This window comes from Trichechus manatus, unplaced genomic scaffold (assembly GCF_000243295.1).
Source record: "Trichechus manatus latirostris isolate Lorelei unplaced genomic scaffold, TriManLat1.0 scaffold00068, whole genome shotgun sequence".
NCBI classification, from domain to species: domain Eukaryota; kingdom Metazoa; phylum Chordata; class Mammalia; order Sirenia; family Trichechidae; genus Trichechus; species Trichechus manatus.
Genome location: NW_004444004.1, coordinates 2,258,785 through 2,280,912, shown reverse-complemented (window position 1 = coordinate 2,280,912; position 22,128 = coordinate 2,258,785). Strand labels below are relative to the sequence as shown.

At 36.1% G+C, this 22,128-nt stretch overlaps 1 protein-coding gene and 1 non-coding gene across 3 annotated transcripts in view; one reads left to right on the top strand and one right to left on the bottom strand.

The window, feature by feature from the left end:
• Positions 1–22,128, bottom strand: part of COL4A5 (collagen type IV alpha 5 chain) — a 333,343-nt gene that overhangs the window by 153,902 nt on the left and 157,313 nt on the right. For both annotated transcript variants that reach the window (XM_004379760.2, XM_004379761.2), the window contains exons 4-10: positions 16,400–16,444; positions 9,865–9,909; positions 9,717–9,779; positions 6,965–7,018; positions 6,601–6,627; positions 1,986–2,066; positions 153–215 (exon numbers count right to left, since the gene is read on the bottom strand). In XM_004379760.2, coding sequence (XP_004379817.1) covers positions 153–215; positions 1,986–2,066; positions 6,601–6,627; positions 6,965–7,018; positions 9,717–9,779; positions 9,865–9,909; positions 16,400–16,444 — 378 coding nt within the window. The remainder of the gene's footprint in view (positions 1–152; positions 216–1,985; positions 2,067–6,600; positions 6,628–6,964; positions 7,019–9,716; positions 9,780–9,864; positions 9,910–16,399; positions 16,445–22,128) is intronic.
• LOC111821177 (U6 spliceosomal RNA) lies at positions 17,107–17,210 on the top strand. The gene has a single exon (XR_002824638.1). It is a non-coding gene; the product is annotated as a U6 spliceosomal RNA (small nuclear RNA).

Genomic DNA, 22,128 nt, shown 5'->3' with positions numbered 1-22,128 from the left:
TTCACCATAACATTGTAAATCCTCCCTTAAATGAGAAATTTATAGATTATGAATGTTGAAAATGCATTATACTTTTCAAGTAATACAAGTAATATTTGCGAAAGAAGTCAGAAAGAAAAGGAGGAGAAATGAAATTACAGAAGGAAGCTTACCATCAAACCTGGGGGTCCTGGGGGACCAATTGGCCCTGGTAAACCAGTAGGACCAGCTGGGCCCTGTTAAAAGAAGTAAAGAAAATGATAAAACACACACATGCACACACAGACACACACGCATGTTTTCTCACTGTACCTTACAAAGAACAATATGGATAAAATTTACATTTAAGCTGTTGCTGAATTCTGTTCTATGATCCTATAATTCTGCATTATTATAAACAGAATTTAAAATGCAAAAGAATAAAAGGATTAAGGAATTATAAAAAATGCAACTAAACAGGAATGAATGCAACTTTCAGAAATTTTATGGTTTACAGTGGTAGATAACAAATGTATCACAAACACATAATAAGGGAGTTTTATAAAATAAAGAGATGAGAGTGTTTACTTAGTGGGGGCTTTTATGGTAGAAATGCAAAAGAAAAGACTACTACTTTCAAGATGTCTTCTCTAATTTCAAAATAAAAAATATATAAGATTAAAGACAAAGAAGGAAGTAGAATAATTGGAAAAAGATAAAGGAATGGTGCAACTGTTGTGGAACATAATTTGGCAACATAAAAAGCTAAACATTTGCCTGCTCTGAAATCCATCAATTCTATATGTAGGTATAAATCCTGGATTGTTTTTTAATAAAAAAAAAATCTGAAGTCAACCAAACTTCCAACAATAGGATCTCAAAGAAACAAATTGTAGTATGTTTACACAATGGAATATTATATAGAAGTGAAATTGAATGAACTCTTGCCACATACAATAACATGGATGAATCATAACCCATTAAGTAGAAAAAACAAGCTGCAGAAAGCCACATAAAATATTACTTGTATAAATCAAAACTAAATATTGCATTTTTTAGAGATGTATATGTATGTAATAAAACTAGTTTTAGGAAGCAATGGAAAACTCAAGATAGTAGTTAGTGAATGCAGAAGGATGTGACTGCAAAGAAACACAGATTGATTAAAATTATTTGTAATGTTCTAGTTCTTAAGTGTTGCATTGAGTTCATAGGTGTTCATTTTGTAGTTATGCTTTATAATTTACATATATTTTTCATGTATTCTGTTATATTTTTTAAATATTACATAAAAAATTATAAAAGATAAAGGGCAAGATTGAGAGTACTTAGAGTATAAACAGGTGATGTCAAGTAAGGAATGAGAAGGTAGCTAATGAAAAGGGTCCCTAACATTGTATCTTAGTGATCAAATACTAGAAACAACTGATTTTTTTTTGGCAAAGGAATCAATTCTCATAACCCCTAGGAAATTTATCTTCTAATCTATAAATACTCAAAAGTCATTGCTACCTTTGTACATGATATTTGTAGGCTAACATAACTATTTTTTTCTCTTAAGACTATACTTGATGCTCACCATGCATAAATTTTATTCCTTCAGCCTTCAAAATATGTTCATGTGTAATGCATAACTGATAGTGTTACAAATGATGTGTTTTAATTTCTTAAATGGGATTTTTATTTTCATCAGACCATTTACAATTTAAGACTATTCCCAGTGTCCTATTCCTCCCCACAGCAGAAGAATAAGAAAATAAAAGCCTGTTTCTGCTGACAATCCCACAAACAAAAATTTCCATGGAAACTGGATAGAAAGGTAAAAGAACAAAGCAGTGCTTGTTAAAATTCTCTCTGGTCCAGATTGCTTTTATTTTCAGGTACAAGGTACATGCAATGTCTAGAAACTTCAGATGATAATTTCTATGACTAAAATAGAGGTTACAAAAGGTTGAGGACAAAAAAAGTGATGCTGTGATCTTCTGACTTAATCAATATAACAAAGAAGGAAATCACTGGATGCTTACTTGTATTCCAGGAGGGCCTGGATATCCCGGATTCCCCTTTGGTCCTGGCAATGATGACATAATTATACTACCTGGTTCCCCCTAAAAAAGTCATCAACAGACATTTAAACAACAGCTATTATACATGAAAACCCGCAAAAGCACAATTTGTCACATAAATGTCCTGGAAGATTAGATCATCTCAGTAATTAAAATGAATAAATTTGCCTTTTAAATGGAAATGAGGAAGTGGTCAGAGTACACTGAAGTATAATAGATTTATTAAAAACCTGTGGTATCTTCAGCTGCTCATTTATTTAAAAAATATTAATTAAATTTTAACAATATGCTAAAAATTTCTAGGCTCTGGATACTCAGAATGGAGTCCTTGGGTGGAACAAACAATTAAATGCTTGACATAAAACTGATAGGCTGACGGTTCATGGAGGCAGGGCAAAGATGGTGGAGTAGTCAGACACTTCCTGTGGTATCTCTTACAACAAAGACCCAAAAAAACAAGTGAATCAATTATATATAACAATCTAGGAGCCCTGAACATCAAAGGCAAAGTTGAGGAATCAAACTGAGTGGCAGGAGGGAGAGATGGTTTGGAAGCAGCAAGGAGTTTCCAGACCTGACCCGATGAGAGCCAGTACCCTTCAGGCTGGATTGGCTGGCATGCACGGTGAGGCAACCAGTGGGGCTCGGGAGACGTTTTCCATATCAGGAGACACCGAGTGGCAGAGAGCCTACTCGGGCCTCCAGAACCAGTGAAAAGTGGCACTGAGTCAGCAAAAGATAAGTACATGCGTCTGACCAACCACACAGATCAGAAAACACCCTCTTTGGGAAAAACCTCTTTCTCATTTACCTGCCCCCTCCCGACTCTACACCAGGTCATGGGCCAGCTTCAGCGAATACTGAGTCCCTGGGCCGGAAGTAGGACCTATCAGGCACCCTGAGCCATTCTCCTAGGCTTGGAGAGGGAACAGATTAACAAATAGGAAAAAATAATCTGCCAGCTCCCCTAAGCTGGGAATTCAGGGTAGGCACAGCTCCTTTGCCTAGGCACAGGCATAAGGGGTCCACAGACTTTGAATGCCTTTCATCCTTGCATAGACCTGTGTGGGCCCATTTCAACAGCATAGGCCCCCATTACCTCAGTACAACAGGGTATATACCTGAAGCCTAACTTCAACTGTATCGGCTATATGGTGAAGTGGCAGGTTTGTGACATTTGACACTGCTCTGTCCATTAAGCAGGCTCTTCACCTACCCACATCAGGGGCCTGAGGACTGGTGGTTCCACCCACATCACCTAGCCACCCGCGACAGGGGTCCAAGAATAAGTAGTGCCTCCCGGTCCTTACAGCCAACAATACTGGGTGCTCATAGTCCAGCTGTAAAACCCACCCACCTACGTGCTCTAGGGAACAGGGGCACGCTTCTCTCCCAGACGCTCAGGGAAACCTGTCAGCCCCTTGCCTTGCTCAACACGTGACTCCCTACTGCAGCCAGATACCTGTGTCTACATCAATCAACCCTGCCTGTCTAGGACTGTAGGTGAGAGCCTGCACCACACACTTGGTGACCAACTACCTGGACACCTGAGCTGAGTCCATACAAGAAAAGTAAACAGACTCCTGGGCTCACAAACCTAGTAACAGATCTAATCACCTGGTGACAGGACGAGAGAACTTCAAAGGCGCCAATAATCAAACTAGCTCACACGAACAGCCTATTTGGCCATATCAAAACAAAATAAAACAAGAAGCTAGGACACAGTAAGCAAACATAAAATAAATAAATATAATAACTTATTGATGGCTCAGAGACAACAGTCAATACCAAATCACATAAACAGGCAGAATATGATGGCTTCAGCAAGCTCCCAAAACAAAGAATCAAGAAATCTTCCAGAGGAAGATAACTTCTTGGAATTACCAGAGGTAGAATACAAAAGATTAATATACAGAACTCTTCAAGAGATCAGGCAAAATGCAGAACAAGCCAAGGAACACACAGACAAAGCAATAGAGGATCTTAAGAAGGTTATTCAAGAGCATAATGACAAATTTAATAGGCTGCAAGAATCCATAGAGAGGCAGCAATCAGAAATCCAGAAGATTAACAATAAAATTTCAGAATTAGACAACTCAACAGAAAGTCATAGGAGCAGAATTAAGGCAATAGAAGTCAGAATTAGTGAGATTGAAGATAAAGCACTTGACACCAACTTATTTGAGGAAAAATCAGATAAAAGGATTTTACAAAATGAAGAAACTCTAAGAATTATGTGGGACTCTATCAAGAGGAATAACCTACAAGTGATTGGAGTACCAGAACAGAGGGGGATAACAGAAAATAGAGAGAATTGTTGAAGATTTGTTGGCAGAAAACTTCCCTGATATCATGAAAGACGAGAAGATATCTATCCAAGATGCTCATTGAACCCCACATAAGGTAGCTCCCAAAAGAAAGTCACCAAGACATATTATAATCAAACCTGCCAAAACCAAAGATCAAGAGAGAATTTTAAGAGTGGCTAGGGAAAAATGAAAACTCATCTACAAGGAGAGTCAATAAGACTAAGCTTGGACTACTCAGCAGAAACCATGCAGGCAAGAAGGCAATGGGATGACATATATAAAGCCTTGAAGGAAAAAAACTGCCAGCCAAGAATTATATATCCAGCAAAACTGTCTCTCAAATATGGCGGAATTAGGGCATTTCCAGATAAACAGAAGTTTAGGGAATTTGCAAAAACCAAACCAAATTACAAGAAATACTAAAGGGAGTCCTCCAGTTAGAAAATCAGTAACATCAGATAACAACCCAACACTAGCACACAGGACAGAGTAACCAGATATCAACCCAGATAGGGAAGTCACAAAAGTAAATCAAAGCTAAAACACTGAAAATAGGGAAGCAGAGACATCAATATGTAAGAGATGACAACATTAAAACAAAAAAGAGGGACTAAAAAATGCAGTCATAGATCTTTCATATGGAGAGGAAGTCAAGGCAATATAAAGAAATAAAAGACTGGTTTAAACTTAGAAAAATAGGGGTAAGTATTAAGGTAACCACAAAGGAAACTAACAATCCTACACATCAAAATAAAAAACAAGAAAAACATAAAGACTCAGCAAATACAAAATCAACAACAATGAAAAAGATGAAAAGAAAATACGTAAAGAAAAGCGCCTCAGCACAGAAAATTAAGTGGAACAAAGAAACTGTCAACAACACAAACTGATAGGTTGACAGTTCGAATCCACTCAGAGGCGCCTCAGAAAAAGGTCTGGAAATCTGCTTCTGAAAGATCCTAGCCTTGAAAATTCTAAGGAGCACAGTTCTACTCTGACACACATGGGGTCACCATGAGTCCAAATCAACTCAATGGCAACGAGTTTGGTTTTGGTTTGGATACACAGAAGTGAAGAAGGTAAATAAGGCCTGTGTTCTCATGGAGCTAACAGTATAATGGGGAAATGCAGATCTTAACACACAAACAAATAATATGACAATATATTATGTTAAGGGTAAGTGAGTAAGTAAGTAAAGTAAGTAAGTAAGTAAATAAATAAATGTACAGTAAGTAACAAAGAAATAGTGCAGGCCATGTAAAGGAATGGGGACTTTATCTCAGATGCAATGGGAAGCCCTTGAAGGTTTACAAGCAGGGGGATTACATGATTGGTTTAAGTTTTTAAAATATCATTCTTGGCCGCTCTGTAGAGAATTGATCAGGCTGGCAGGTGGGGTGTAATAGTGAAAACAGGACTAGTTAAGAGGCTATTTCAGTAGCCCAGATGAGGCAATAGGGTTAGTGTGGTGGCAGTGGAGATGGAGAAAAGTGGATGAATTTAAGATATATTTTACAGGTAGAACTTACAGTGTTTAGTGGTAGAATAAAATGAGGAGATATGTGAAGGAATGGGCTCATGTAAAAGTGTACATAATATACAGTGATGCAAATTTTAGAGATGAAGAAGCCAGAGGGAGGAGCAAGTTTATCTTTGGGGAGTAGGGAACAGTTTAAATTTGGACATGTTCATTTTCATGTCTGGGAGATATGTGAGTGGAGGTATCAGGAAAGTGGCTGAATACATTCATTTAACTCAGAAGGTAAGTCTGTTTTGGAGGCAGAAAAGTGTGTATTCAGTAACTAGATAGCAATAAAGACTATGGTCATTAATAATATTGGTCAGCCTAGAAAAGAAAAATCAGGACTGTGTCTTGAGAAACTTTCTGGATAGAAGAGAATGAACTTGCATAGAAGACTGGAATGACCAGAGATGCAGAAGAAAAATTAGGAAATGGTAGTGTCACAGAAGCCAGGGGCAAAGAGTATTTCTAGAGGGAGTGGGTGGTCAACCATGTAAAGGTGTAATAAGATAAAGGCTGAAAGGTGTCAGAAAAGAAACTTGAGAAGTTTGGAAGTTTATCAACATACAGAAAGTATTTAAAGCCAAGGGAACAGAGCTCTCAGGGAGACCTTCTAAGTGTGTACCTGCACAATTTCTAGAAATACCTATTTGAAGACAGCAGTCTAAGTCATTAACCTATTGAAGTTGCATGCTTCCCAAATATTTTATTCAAAATATTTATCTTCCCAGCAGGAGATGCTTACCTTCATACCTGGGATACCAGGAGGTCCCTATTATTAAAAATAAAAAGGATTATTATACATAAAACGGGAGTAAGCAAAAGAATGCAATGCTTTCTAAATAGAGTCCAAATTGAACAGACTCCTGTAGGGTCATTTCTGAGTACTACATATCTTAGAATACTCCAAGATGACAGTTATATTAAATACCTTAGAATCCTTGCTTTTTCCCAGCAGAAAGCTATATCAGCAATTTTTCTTTTATAATCTAATTCACTACTTTAAAATGCACTACTTTGATTCATATGATTGCATTTAGTTTACTTTCTACCACTTTTGCTTCTTCTGTTAATTCCTGTTTTCATTTTGATCCCAGATTGTAACTTACTGGAGGACCCTGTAAACCAGGAAAACCGGGACTGCCTGGAAAGCCACGTTCTCCCTAGAAAGAGTTAAAAAAAAAAAGCATGGAAGAACAAGAAACAAAGTGTAACTATACCAACAAACAATGATATACTAAAAAGATTTCTGTAAAAGTCATTTTGAAACATACCATATTGCTAAAAATTCATTAGCCTTCACTTACCAATCACCTCAATATCAACTATCCATATCAATTCAATCATCTAAGATACTTTTCTCCCTACTCATCAATCCCAATCAGAAATAAAGAAAAAAAATCTTCTATCCCAGTCATTTTCTTTTGACAAATCCATTAAGACAATCACACCACAGATTCCTAGCCATCATCACATTTAACAGTTAATGATTTGTCCCAATTTCCTGCTCATGTATTATATAGATTCTTATCTTAACTGCTCTATTGCATTTTTCTTTTATTGCAACTATTTCAAATTATTTTTGTAAAGCGGAAAAGATGGTAGGGAGGAATGCCATTAATATCACCGAGAGGACAATAACAGCAATAGTCCTAGCAATTTCAGGTCATTATGTTTTCTAGGCACCCAATTTTTCTCACTCACTATTGTAAGGTACTAATATGGATATTTGGTTTAGAAAACAAAAGCTAAAATTGCTGTAGAAGAACCCCAGTGCAATCTGCCTTCAAACACCCATATGCCATAGTAATCCTAGAAACATCTCTGTCAAAAGGCTTAAAAGAGTGAGTTTATTACAGCAATGTGCCTTAGAATTATTGTTCAATATCCCTCCCCACAACTTTTTACACGTGGAAAAAGTAGGCCCAGAAGAAAGGAAGTGGCCTGCATATCAAGTTTTAAGAAGAAAACCAGAAAGAACCCATATATTCTGCTCCATCTCTAGGATTCATTCTATTATCTAAACAGTAAGAAATGTAAGAGTCCAATTTAATCTGAAAGCATCCATAATAAATCCATTTGAAGTAATTAAAATTTGTTGCTCACATAATTGGGGGGCTGTAAATACAAACTAATCATTAGAGCTACAAAGGCTCTCCTTTACCAAAAAAAAAAAAAAAGATGCCTTTAATCATATAGTATACTGCACTCATTACATGTACATTTGCTCTGCGAATTTAAAACGCTGGCTAGTGATCTGTTTATTGCTTAAGGTATGCTGACAAAAAACAAACTAACAACCAGAATAGGCACAGGAACGTAATCCACTTTAACATGAAATGTGCCATGCAAGATAATTCCATATTGGTCCTATCACGGTAAAGTTGCCACAGTTAAGATGAAAAACTTACGCAAACCTCACAAACCCAAAATAATAATCATAATTTTAGGTAAGGGTCAGATTAACTTGGAGAAACATTGGAGGTAAAAATAATCATATTGTCTTCAAGTAAATACTACAGTAATTATCACAAAATATGTTCTTCATAACATAAAATAGTTTGTTCAAGTTATTTCAAATACATCCCCTAAAATCTGGCACATGCCATTACTTAGAAGTATCTAAGATAATTCATGAATAGTTTCACAGAATATAATGGACAAAATGGAAAATGCAAAAAAAATATACAGAAAATAATAATATATTGCATTAACCTAAAGGAGGAGAAAAGTAAGGGAATAAGAACAGAGGGTGTAACATGAAAGCTTTCAAAGAGAGCAAATTTTCCTCATTTTTATTGCTATCACTTTCTGTTAATCCAAACAGACTAAACACAAGAAAAGTGGGCCAGGAAAAAAAATTAAAAAAACGTTCACCATATATAAGGGTTTGTTTTTCTTTTTAAATTGTTAAATGTATCATTTTCGCTAACGGAGAATAGTTTCAAGTTTCATACTAATAGTTTATAGTAAAAAGTGATGTGCTGTATTATAGATAAGATTTTAGGATTTTTCTTAAGGGAGCTTTTAGGCGAGGTTAAAAAAATTAAAACATGAAATATTTGAAAACGTAGAAATGTACCCTAGTTTAAAAAAAAAGCAAAGCCAATGAATGACAGTCACAAGTATTACTTTTAACAACAGACGTAACGTTGCAATATATATGTATCCTAATTGTTTTTAATTCTCATTCTACTATACACCAAATCCAAAAAAAGGATTTGATAAGTAATTTTCACTCCAATGCAATATTCCAACTAATTACACATGCTTAAATAAATTACTGATGTTCCAATACATTGAAAATGCTGTAGAATATACCCTATGTGTACACTAGACATGAAGTTACTATACCTCTTCTTAAACATTCTTCATATTGATTTCTTTAGATTTTTAAGCCTATTATTATCAAGCATACTACCAAAGATAAAGTTGAAGAAATGTCACCTTGGCAAGGGCCAGAAGGCAGAAGGGGACAAGAAAGCTGGTGATAGGGAACCCAAGGTTGAGTAAGGATATTGTTGATATGTTGTGAGATTGTTAACCATTGTCATAGGGCAACATTTGTAGTAACTGTTAAATGAGAAACTATTTTGTTCTGTAAGCCTTCATTTTAAGTGAGAATAACAGCACAACTGGAAGAGCATAGTCAACGTCACTGAACTGTGCATGTAGAAATTTTTGAAATGGTGTATCTTTGGCTATGTGTATTTTCACCAAAAAAAAGGTTGAGAAGTTAGAGGGTTGACATGTTGTGGGGTTGTTAACCAATGTCATAAAACAATATGTGTACTACTGTTTCATGAGAAACTATTTTTTCTGTAAGCCTTCACCTGAAGTACAATAAAAAAAAAATGTCACCTTGGTTCCATTGCATCCAGGGATACCTTGAGGTCCTGGGGCCCCATCATGGCCTGGCATTCCCTTTGAAAAGAAACAAAACCCATGAATAATATTTTTTAGATTACTTTTTAAGGGTTTTTAAAATAAAAAGCCAAATTCTACTTACAGGAAGACCTGGTGTCCCTGGAAATCCAGGAAGTCCAGGAGGACCCTATAAGAATAAAAAAATTACTTGAACAAAATAACAATAAAATAACATCCTGCCTAAGGGTACTACGAAAATTATATTTAGAATAGAAATTGACAAAATGTGTCTTATTAATTATTACCACTCATTTTAGTTCTCTTAAACACTATAGAAAAATCTCCTGTAATGTTTAAAAGTTTCTTCTACAGACTCTTGTTTGAGGGAGCTTAGTCTTCACTGCAATTAGTAGTATCACACAAATTAGAGGATGAAATGTCTCTTCTAAGAGATAAAGTGGCTCTCCCAGGTTTGTGACGAATTCAGCAGGGGATGGAAAACTGGCAAAAATATCTGCACCTGAAAACATCGATGTGGCCATCCAGAAAATTCTTCAATCAAATTTCCCTGTCAGGATTGTCAAAAATGCATGTTTGGCAACATTCTATAGGTGAGGTTACGAAGAAAAGGCACTCTCATAAAATGTTAATGGGGATTCAAATGTTGTGGAGGGAAATTTGGAAATATCTAGCAAAATTACACATACATTTACCCTTTGACCGAGCAACTCACTTCTAAGACACTATCCCAAAAACAGACTGAGAAATTATTAAATGAAACATGAAATTCAAAGTTATTTATTACAGCATCATTAGTTATAGCTAAAGATTAGAAACAAACCAAATATACACTAATAGGAACATGAGTGTCCACACAATGTAATATCATGCAGCTGTTAAAAATAGTGAGGAAGATCTCTGTACACTTATATGGAGTGATCTCAGTTATTGTTGTTAGGTGCCGTTGAGTCAGTTCCGGCTCATAGCGACCCTGTGTACAACAGAACGAAACACTGCCGGGTCCTGGGCCATTCTCATAATCGTTGTTATGTTTGAGACCATTATTGCAGCCACTATGTCCAGCATTTATTATTTTGTGTTTTTTGGAATAATGTTAGCCTTGTTGGGGTTAGACGATATCTCATTGTAGTTTTGATCTGCATTTCTCTAATGGCTAATGATCATGAGCATTTCTTCATGTGTCTGTTAGCCGCCTGAATATCTTCCTTGGTGAAGTGCCTGTTCATATCCTTTGCCCATTTTTTAATCGGGTTATTTGTCTTTTTGTTGTGGAGGTTTTGCAGTATCTTGTAGATTTTAGAGATTAAACGCTGACCAGATTTGTCGAAGCCAAAATTTTTTTTCCCAATCTGTAGGCTGTCTTTTTACTCTTTTGGTGAAGTCTTCAGATAAGCATAAGTGTTTCATTTTTAAGAGCTTCCTGTTATCTAGTCTCCCTTCTGCTACTTGTGCAATGTTAATTATGGTTCATATTGTGTTTATGCCATGTATTAGGGCTCCTAGTGTTGTCGCTATTTTTCTTCTATGATCTTTAACGTTTTTTATTTTATATTTAATTCTTTGATCCATTTTGATTTAGTTTTTGTGCATGGTGTGAGGTATGGGTCTTGTTTCAGTTTTCTGCAGATGGATATCCAGTTATGTCAGCACCATTGGTTAAAGAGACTGTCTTGTCCCCAGTTAACGGACTTTGGGCCTTTGTCAAATATCAGCTGCTCAAAGGTGGATGAATTTATGTCTGGATTCTCAATTCTGTTCCACTGGTCTATGTCTATCTGTTGTTGTACCAGTACCAGGCTGTTTTGACTACCGTGGCGGTATAACAGGTTCTAAAATCAGGTAGTGTGAGGCCTCCCACCTGGTTCTTCTTGAGTAATGCTTTACTTATTCGGGGCCTGTTCCCTTTCCATATGAAGTTGGTGATTTGTTTCTCCATCTCATTAAAAAATGCTATTGGAATTTGGATTGGGATTGCATTGTATCTGTAGGTTGCTTTGGGTAGAATTGACATTTTCACAATGTTGAGTCTACCTATCTACGAGCAATGTTATGTTTTTCCACTTATGCAGGACTCTTGGTTTCTTGCAGTAGTGTCTTGTAGTTTTCATTGTATAGATCTTTTATATCTCTGGTTAGATTTATTCCTAAGTATTTTATCTTCTTGGTGGCTATTGTAAATGGTATTGAATTGGTGATTTCCTCTTCGAAGCTCTCTTTGTTGGTGTAAAGGAATCCAACTGATTTTTGTATATTTAGCTTGTAGCCTGAAACTAATCTTCTATTAGTTCGAGTAGTTTTCTTGTGGATTCTTTGAGGTTTTCTGTGTATAAGACCATATCATCTGCAAATAGAGATACTTTGACTTCTTCCCTTCAAATCTGGATGCCCTTTATTTCTTTTTCTAGCCCAATTACTCTGGCTAGGACATCCAGCACAATGTTGAGTAAGACTGGTGATGGAGAACATCCTTGCCTGGTTTGCATTCTCAAGGAGAATGCTTTCAAAGTCTCTCCATTTTGGATGATGTTGGCTTTGTATAAATGCCCTTAATTATATTGAGGAATTTCCCTTCTATTCCTATTTTGTTGAGAGTTTTTATCATGAATGGGTGTTGGACTTTGTCAAATGCCTTTTCTGCATCAATTGATAAGATCATGTGGTTCTTGTCTTTTGTTTTATTTATGTGATGAATTACATTGATTGTTTTTCTAATATTGAACCACCCCTGCATACCTGGTATAAATCCCACTTGATCATGGTGAATTATTTTTTTGATATGTTGCTGAATTCTATTGCCTAGAATTTTGTTGAGGATTTATCTCTCTCTCTCTCTCTCTCTCTCTCTATATATATATATATATATAGTATTTTATATGAAGGTTTACAGAACAAATAGTTTCTCATTAAACAGCACACATATTGTTTTATGACATTGTGTAACAACCCCACGACATGTCAACACTCTCCTTTCTAGACCTTGGAGGATTTTTTTTTTTTTTTTTGGTGAAAATATACATAGCCAAAGTTACACCATTTCAAAAGTTTCTACATGTACAATTCAGTGACATCAATTACATTCTTCCAGTTGTGCTACTATTCTTACTATCCTTTTCCAAATTATTCCATCACCATTATCTTCAACTCACTGGCCCCTAGGCTTCCCATCAAACCTTTTGGGATCTGTCATTTTGGTCTCACACAGATAATTCCTTTTTTTTTTTTTGTACCTTAGATGAAGGTTTGCAGAACAAATAGTTTCTCATTAAACACTACACATCTTGCCCTATGACAACGGTTAACAACCCCACGATATGTCAACACCGTCCCTTCTCAAATTTGGGTTCCCTATCACCAGCTTTCTTGTCCCCTCCTGCCTACTAGTCCTTGTCCCTGGATTGCTGTGCCTCATTAGTTCCGTTTTGTTTTATGAGGCTGTTCAATTCCCGGCTGATTGGTGAACTTCGGGAGTTACTTCACCACTGAGCTAAAAGGGTGCCCAGGGGCCATACTCTCGGGGTTTCTCCAGTCTGTCAGGCCAGTATATCTGGTCTTTCTTGTGTGAGTTAGATTTTTTGTTCTACACCCTTTTCCAGCTCTGTCCAGGACCCTCTATTGGGATCCGGGTCAGTGCAGTCAGTGGTGGGAGCCAGGCACCATCTAGCTGTACTGGACTCAGTCTGGTGGAGGTCTTGGTAGCTGTGGTCCATTAGTCCTTCAGACTAAATTTTTCCTTGTATCCTGTTCTCTTCCTTCTCCCTTGCTCCTGAAGGGATGAGACCAGAGGAGTATTTTAGATGGCTGCTCACAGGCTTTTAAGACCCCAGATGGTAATTACCAAGGTAGAACATAGAACATTGTCTTTATAAACTATGTTATGCCAGTTGGGCTAGCTGTTCCCCGAGACCATGGTCCCCACAGCCCTCCACCCAGGAATTCAGTCCCTCGAGGAGTTTGGATGTGTCTACGGAGCTTCCATGACCTTTCCTTGTACAAGTTGTGCTGGTTTCCCTGATGGGGAAATTTTTAATGAAGGAATCAGTCTGACATCACCTGAAACTACTGATCAAACTTAGCATAAATAAAATTAATCACACAAATATGTGCCTCATGATACAATTCAATAGTAAGTATACAGCACTACCCATGAAATATTCTTTTTTTTCTGTTTTCTTTGATTTTTAAAACCAGTTGTTGTCAAGTGGATTCTTACTTATGAGGACCCCATGTGTGTCAAAGTAGAAAGAAGTGTGCTCCATAGGGTTTTCTGTGGCTGATTTTTCAGAAGTAGATTGCCAGGCCTTTCTTCCAAAGCACCCTCTGGGTGGACTCGAACCTCCAACATTTTGGTTAGCAGCTGATCACATAAACCATTTGCACCACCCAGGGATTCCCTTTAATTTTTCTTGTCTTTATTTCTTCTTCTTCTTTTTTTTTTTTTTACTGAGGTATAGTTTACCAAAGTAAAATGAATAAATTTTAAGATTACAACTCTTTCTTTACCTCCAGAAATTTCCCTAGTTTCTCTTCCAGGCAACCTATAACTTGCAGGATATATGGGAAACCGAAGAACAATTTAAATGACATCACGAGGAAGCAATTGATAAAATTCAGGATGTGAGACATTGTACAATACAAATGACCTCATTTCCCCAATGGCTTTAATAAAAAGGCTTAAGAAACATAGCAACCAAATGCAATATGTGGACTTTGTTGGATCCTGCTTTGAACAAACCACTTGTAAAAAGACATCTTGAGACAACTGAGGAACTCTGATTATGTGCGGGGTTTTAGAGTATACTCAGAGGTGGATTATCCAATAGGCAAGCTTATCAGATCATTTGTAGTGAACAGTTTCACATTTTTTCATCATATCAAAGATTCTGCTGGTATCTGTCTCTCTCTCAACCCCACAGTACCTTCCTACAGAATCAAAACCTCTTTTCAAATTTACAATCCCTGACGGGGCAGATGACCTAGTAAGCAAGGTAAGGAAGGACATATTTGTGCTTACTTACTAATCTGTAGTGAACAAATTCACATGGGTTTCACCACATCAAAGATCCACCCCTGAGTATACTAGAAAATTACTGCTACTTTTTGAGGTGTGGTAATGGTATAGTGGCTCTGTGGTTATCAGAAAGGCTTACTCAAGTATTCACAGGTGGAATGACATGATGTGTGGGATTTATTTCAAAATGTTCCAAAAATTCAGTGGTGGGGTAAAGATGAAACAAGACTGTCAAAATGTTAATTTTTGAAGTTGCGTGATGGGTAAATGGGAGTTCATTGTACTATTCTCTGTACATATATGTTTTGAATTTTCTATCAATAAGTTTCAGAAAATCTTATGTCAGGGGACAGACTATGCAGACACTCTCAGACATTTGGAAATGGAAATTGATAGAATAGACAGCTTTTTTTTAGTTTCAACAGTGCTTAGGACATAGTTTATGGTAGCTATAGTTATTATGTTCTGGTTTTATATATATCTATATGATTATTATAAAGACTTTTAATAGTATGTTGATTTCTTGCAGAAAAACAAAGACATATATCTGCTAAAATAAACTAGGAGTTTTGAGTTTCTTCCCTGCTTTTCCAGTTTCTTATCTGCACAAGTCAAAAATAGCACATCAATCAGGCAAGCTATGTATTCTTAAGAAATATACAGGAAAACAGAATGTTTTTAATACTTATGTAAATTTTATATCAAGTTTCTGAAGATCAAAGGATCAGAGTGTTTATTTTTGTCACATACATTGTGTTGTCTTAGAGTAGATTCTGACTCATGTGTGCAGAGTACATAATAAACATGCTGTATCACCACCCATATATTTCATATTCAAATCAAAGTACTTCACCAATGTATAAACAGAATTTCAGAGCTAAAAGGAACCTTGGAGATCATGCTATTTAGCTCTCTAGTTTAACAAATTAAGAAGCTGAGGCTTGGAGAATTTAAATATGTTTTCCCAAAAGCCAATACCATTTTTAAACTACAGTTTCCCGTCAATTCTAAAACACACTATAAGATATATGTCGACCTAAAAGGTTCTCAGAAAAAATTAGATTAACTGTACACTTCAATTTTGAGATACATCCTGATTTGGAGAACATTAAAATCTGACAAATCAAGATATTCTTCCAAAAATGGTTTAAGCCAGTGCTTCCCAACCTTATTCTCAAGATACACAAAGGAATTTATAATATTTTAACATGCTACACCAGTAGGCTACTCAGCCTAAGCCAACCAGTACTCTGAAACCTAGAGAGCAGAGATCAAACTGCATGGGAAGTTCCGGTTTAAATCAATTGTATTATATACACTTTTTTAAATCAATAAGTTGTTAGAATTCAGCATTTTCATATTTCTTAATCATAAGTTACTTTAAAATCCTCTTAAATTAAACTAATTTACACTAATTTAAATTAAACTAAATTTAAACTAATATTTAAATAGACATCTACATATATAAAGCTAACTAACAAAATAGTGAAAAAAGGTTAATCATGGACATATACCAACTCTTAAATTTAACTTTTTAAAGATTGCATTTTTTTTTCTTTCATTTCCATATGGGTCATTTCCAGTTCTTATAAGATTTCATTTATTTTTTAACTGTTTCAACTGACAAAACATTTAATATATCACTTACTCTGATTCCTTTTGGTCCTGGTGGCCCTGGAATTCCATCATCACCCTGAAAAATACAATACATTTAGTTCTTTTTCTTTCCTAAAGAGTTCTTAAATAACTAATTTTCATTTATAAAATAAGAAACTTAAAATTTTGTAAAACTTTGTTAACGTTGGTGACAAACTTTTATGCTCAAGGAAGAAGTATTTATTGTTAAGGTGGAAAGCACTGAGGTAAGTTATATGACAAAAAATAAGAAAGGCCTTTATTCACTGAGAAAGGATATGTAAAAGAAACTTTATTATGTTATACTGGCAAGTTATATACTGTATACTTTATACTGTTATATTGGCAAAATTAATCATGAATCATGTAAGAAAACAAAGATGAAATAGCAGTACAGATATTCCCACAATTAGGTATGAACAAAATAAGAACATCATCTTTAAGCCCAAATATGTGCTGTTCTTATGTTTGCTGTTTTAAACCCGTACTTTGTTTTAAAAGGCACGTCCTACATCCAGAGCTTAAGAAGGAACAGGAAAGAACCATAAACTTTCCTTTCTAGCTTCTGGTATAGACTCCAAGCAAAAGAGGCTGCTCACTGTGTGTTAATCCATTTACCTATTTCTAGTAACAGCTGCATTGCTGAGAATTTAAAATCTTGCCTCACAAAGATTTTTTAAATTTTTGTTAAAAATAATAGAATAAAGAAAACCCAATTCTGTGCTCACTTCGGCAGCACGTATACTAAAATTGGAATGATAGAGAGATTAGCATGGCTCCTGTGCAAGGATGACATGCAAATTCACGAAGCGTTCCATATTTCTGAAGGCCGGAAGGGACAGGAACTGATCGAATGGACACAGGGAACTCAGGGTGGAAAGGGGGAGTGTGCTATAACATTGTGGGGATTGCAACTAATGTCAGAAAACAATAACTATAAATTTTTGAATGAGAAATTAACTTGAGCTGTAAACTTTCACCTAAAGCACAATAAAAAGAGAAAGAAAGAAAAGAAAATCTGATTCTTCTCCAAGGGACAGGTATTTCAGTGGAACACATAGTAGACCAAGGAGCCCTGGTTGCATAGTGGTTGAAGTGCTTGGCTGCTAACCGAAAAGTCAGCAGTTCAAACCCACCAGCCACACCACGGGAGAAAGATATGGCAGCCTAATTCCATAAAGATTGCAGCCTTGGAACCCTATGGAGCAGTTCTATTCTGCCCTATAGGGTCGCTACGAGTTGGAATCCATTTGATGGCACACAACAACACCTTGCTTTACACAAGTGGTTTTCAAAGTACTCAGTTCACAACCCCAGAGGTTCCACAAGAGGTGCCTTGGGACCTATGTCACAGCCCTCCTTCGATCAGGGTGGCTGTTTTTATCTGGGGCTTCCATGTAAAGTTTCATTTGAAGGAAGAGTTACCCTGTGTATTAGTTTCTTCTGCTGCTGTAACTAATTAGCACAAGCTGAGTGGCTTAAAACAACACAAACTGATTATCTTACAGTTCTGAAGGTCAGAAGTTTGACAACACAGGTCTCACTGGGCTGAAATCAAGGTGTCTGCAGGGCTGTGTTAATTTCTGGAGTCTCTAGGGGAGAATCCATTTCCTTGCTTTTTTCAGCTACTAGGGGCCACCAGCATTCCTTGGTTCATAGCCCTTTTCCATTTTCAAAGCCAAGAATGGCTGGTTGACTCTTTCTTACAGTGCACCACTCTGATACTGACTCTTCTGCCTCTCTCTTCAACACTTAAAGGACCCTTGTTATTATATGGGCCCACCTGGATAATCCAGGATAATCTCTGTATTTTGAAGTCAGATAATTAGAAGCTTTAATTTCATCTACAACCTTAATTTTATTTTGCCATGTAACCTAACATAATCACAGGTTCTGGGGACATGTAGGTGTACATCTTTGGGGACTGTTATGGATTAAATTGTGTCCCCCCAAAATGTGCACCAGCTTGGCTAGGTCATGATTCCTAGTACTGTGTGGTTGTCCACAATTTTGTGATTTTCCTATGTGTTGTAAATCCAACTGCAGGATTAGAGGCAGTTCTGTTAATGAGGCAGGACTCAATCTACAAGATTAGGTTGTGTCTTAAGTCAGTCTCTTTTGAGATATAAAAGAGAGAACAGAGCAGAGAGGAGAGGAACCTCCTACCACCAAGAAAGCAGAGCAGGGAGTGGAGCGAGTCCTTTGGACCCAGGATCCCTGCACTGAGACGCTCCTAGACCAGGGGAAGATTGATGACAAGGATCTTCTCACAGGGCTGACAGAGACAGAAAGCCTTCAGCTGGAGCTGGCACCCTGAAGTTAGACTTCTAGCCTCCTAGACTGAGAGAATAAATTTCTGTTTATTAAAGCCATCCACTTGTGGTATTTGTTATAGTGGCACTAGATAACTAAGACAGGGCCATTTTTTTGCCTACCACATCCTGCTTTTAGAAAAGTTTAATTAACTGTTTCCACAACAGATACCTGAGATCTGAGGAGATCAAAGTGAATCAAATGAAATTCTGTTTTAAAACAACTAGAAGATCCTTTGTTTAAAGGAATTTTTTTGTACATTCCCACTAAAGGCAAAAACAAGACAAGGATGCCTTAATATTGTACTGGTAGTACTAACCAACATAGATTATTACAATCAATAAGATAATTCAGGTATGACAACTGTATATAAAATCAATACAAAGAAATCAATAGCTTTCTTATATACTAACAACAACCAGTGAGAAGACATAATGGGAGAAAATACCCAATATACAATAGCAACAAAAAACATAAAATATCTAGAAATGAAATTAACAAGAAATGCATAAGATTCATAAGAAGAAAAGTTTAAAACACTTCCGATGTTCAAAACCATACACAGGATAAATTCTAAATGAAGAATTTTTATGTTATAGTGGAGAATGTCTTTCTTAATCAAAATCAAAAAACTATAAAGGAAAAGACCTTTGAAAAACACATAGATACACAGACACGTAAATGAACACATGCACGTCAAAGACAAATGATAAATTGAGGAAAAATAATTGCAGCTCACAATACAGACAAAAGACTAATCTCCCTAATATAGAAATAGCTCACTGAAATATGAAAACACCAATAATCCAGTAGAAAATTAGGCAAATGATATAAATAGTTCACAGAAAACACAAATGATAGATAGATATAAGAAAAGATGCTCAATCTCACTCATAATAAGAGAAATGCAAATTAAAAGCACATTAAAAGATCATTTTTCATCTATCAGAGATTGGCAAAAATCCAAGTTTCCTAATACCAGTGTTGGTGAGGCTATAGGGAAACAAATCTTCTTGTAGATTGTTGGTCCAAGGATAAAGTCAACCTCGGGCAGGGGGTGCAATTTGACAATATCTATAAAAATAATACATATATATAGCCTCCAATATAGTAATATCATTTTTAGTAATTTATTTGCAGATATAATCCCTTCTGGGTGAAAGGATATCTATTCAAAGTTATATATTTTAGCATCACTGTTTGTAGTAGCAAAAATTTGGAAACTACATAAGTGATCATCAGTAGGGTAATGGTTTAATAAATTACAGTGTATACACATAATAGATTACTATGTAGCTATAAAAAAGAACAAGGATGTTCTGTATATTCTGATTTGGGAAATACCCAATGTATATCAAGTGAAAAACTAAACTAAGGTCAGACAACGTATTGAATTTACTACCATTTTATAAACAAAGTGGGGTAAAACTACGCGTGTATGTGTGTGTATGTTCTGTGTATACATATATATTTGTATCTGCAAGCATATCCTTAAAAGAATTCTTGGAAGTATTCACAAGAAGCTAACATACGTGGGTACCTACTAGGGATATGTGAAACTCAGTAGGTAATGAATAAGGGTGGGAAGGAGAGTGGTTTTCATTGTATACCTTCTTATGTCAATTTATTTTTGAATGAAATGAATACATTAACTATCAAAATTAAATTGTTAAATTTTATTTTTAAGAGAAAGAAAAACCCATAAAAACCCATTGCTGTCGAGTTGATTCCGACTCATAGCGACCCTAAAGGACAGAGTATAACTGCCTCATACAGTTTCCAAGGAGCGCCTGATGGATTCAAACTGCTGACGTTTTGGTTAGCAGCCGTAGCACTTAACCACTATGCCACTAGGGTTTCCATGAATAAAGAAGTCCCTTGGAAATATATATATGTGTATACATATGATATATACGTATGTGTGCGTGTTTTACATGAGTATATACATTAAAGAATAAACCTACATGATTTTTGACTTAGCATATATAGTATATATGTTAACATATACATGTACCAAAATACTCAATCGCATAAGAAGTATAAATTAAGCTATAGTGGAAACTGAAGTCATACTGGAGATAGAAGTGCAAAGAACATCAAATTCAGAATCTTAAAAGTTTACAAAGCATTCCAATCTTTTCACTTTATGGATATTGAAATGGAATCACAGCAAACAATTGGACTGCTTTCTACACTTAAACTGCATACAACTACATCTTTTAAAATTACCATAATATTGCAGAATAGTCCCAGTTAATGATAAATTATTTCAAAGAAATTCTGATGTAGCTAACTTTTTTTTTAATCTGACACAAATCTTCATTAAAGATGTCAACTCTCGGCAAGTATGGTGCACAAGAATTCCATTCTCCAATCTCAGGTAAACTCAGATGTAAGAAATTTAACTTTATTTTTCTATAGTTCAACTTAAATTCTATTTCAAAGCACTCATTCCACAAATATGGTAAAACATTCCACAAACATCTCAGTCTATTGGAGATCCTTCCTCAATTTCACAAGGTTGTGCCTAAATTATAGAGAGATTAAGTAATTTCAAGCTGCTAAGGGGCGGGTAAGTGTACTCCTTAGTGTAATAATGTGTCCAACATGTCACTCACTGAGATGTCCCATGCCAATAGTCTGCATGGACTGTTATCAGTGAGTGCTCACTTTCATCCATTTGACTCCTTCAAATCTCTCTACTACTTCTGTGCCATTCCTGGGTGCACAAGAATCATTCTGCTGCTCTTGCACCTCATTAGACACAGGAAATTCAGTTGAAGGCCCTATCTACCTAAATTCTATGTCGTCATTTAAGATTTTGCTGTTCTTTCAGTGCTAAAGTTCTACTCAGGAAATTCAGCACAGGTCCCTTCTACTCTTGAATCCAACAAAAAATACTTCGATGTACTGCCACCTCCCCAGACATCAGGCTCAACATCCCCCCCAAAATTTTGGTTCTCGGGTAGTTAAGCATTAAAAAGTATTTGTACATTTAAGTTAATTTCTCCCCTTTATTGAGAGGACTACTTGGTGAGCATCCATTTGATTTCCTTAATACTATAATGATATGATATACTGTCATTACCCGAAAAAATAAAATTAGGAAAGAAAGGTTTTTAAACCTGTTTTCCTTTCCAGGCAAATGAACAGAACTGACCCTTTCATACATCACTTCAAAAATCTACCTAATTCATAACCCACAAAAAAAGACCAGATTTACTGGCCTAAAGGAGACTGGAGAACCCCGAGAGTATGGCCCCCAGACACCCTTTTAGCTCAGTGGTGAAGTTACCTCTGAGGTTCACTGTTCAGCCTGGCAGTGGACAGCCCCATAAAACCAAATGAGACTAACGAGGTACAGGAGCCCAGTGACAAGGACCAGAAAGCAGAAGGGGACAAGGAAGCTGGTGATAGGGAACCCAAGGT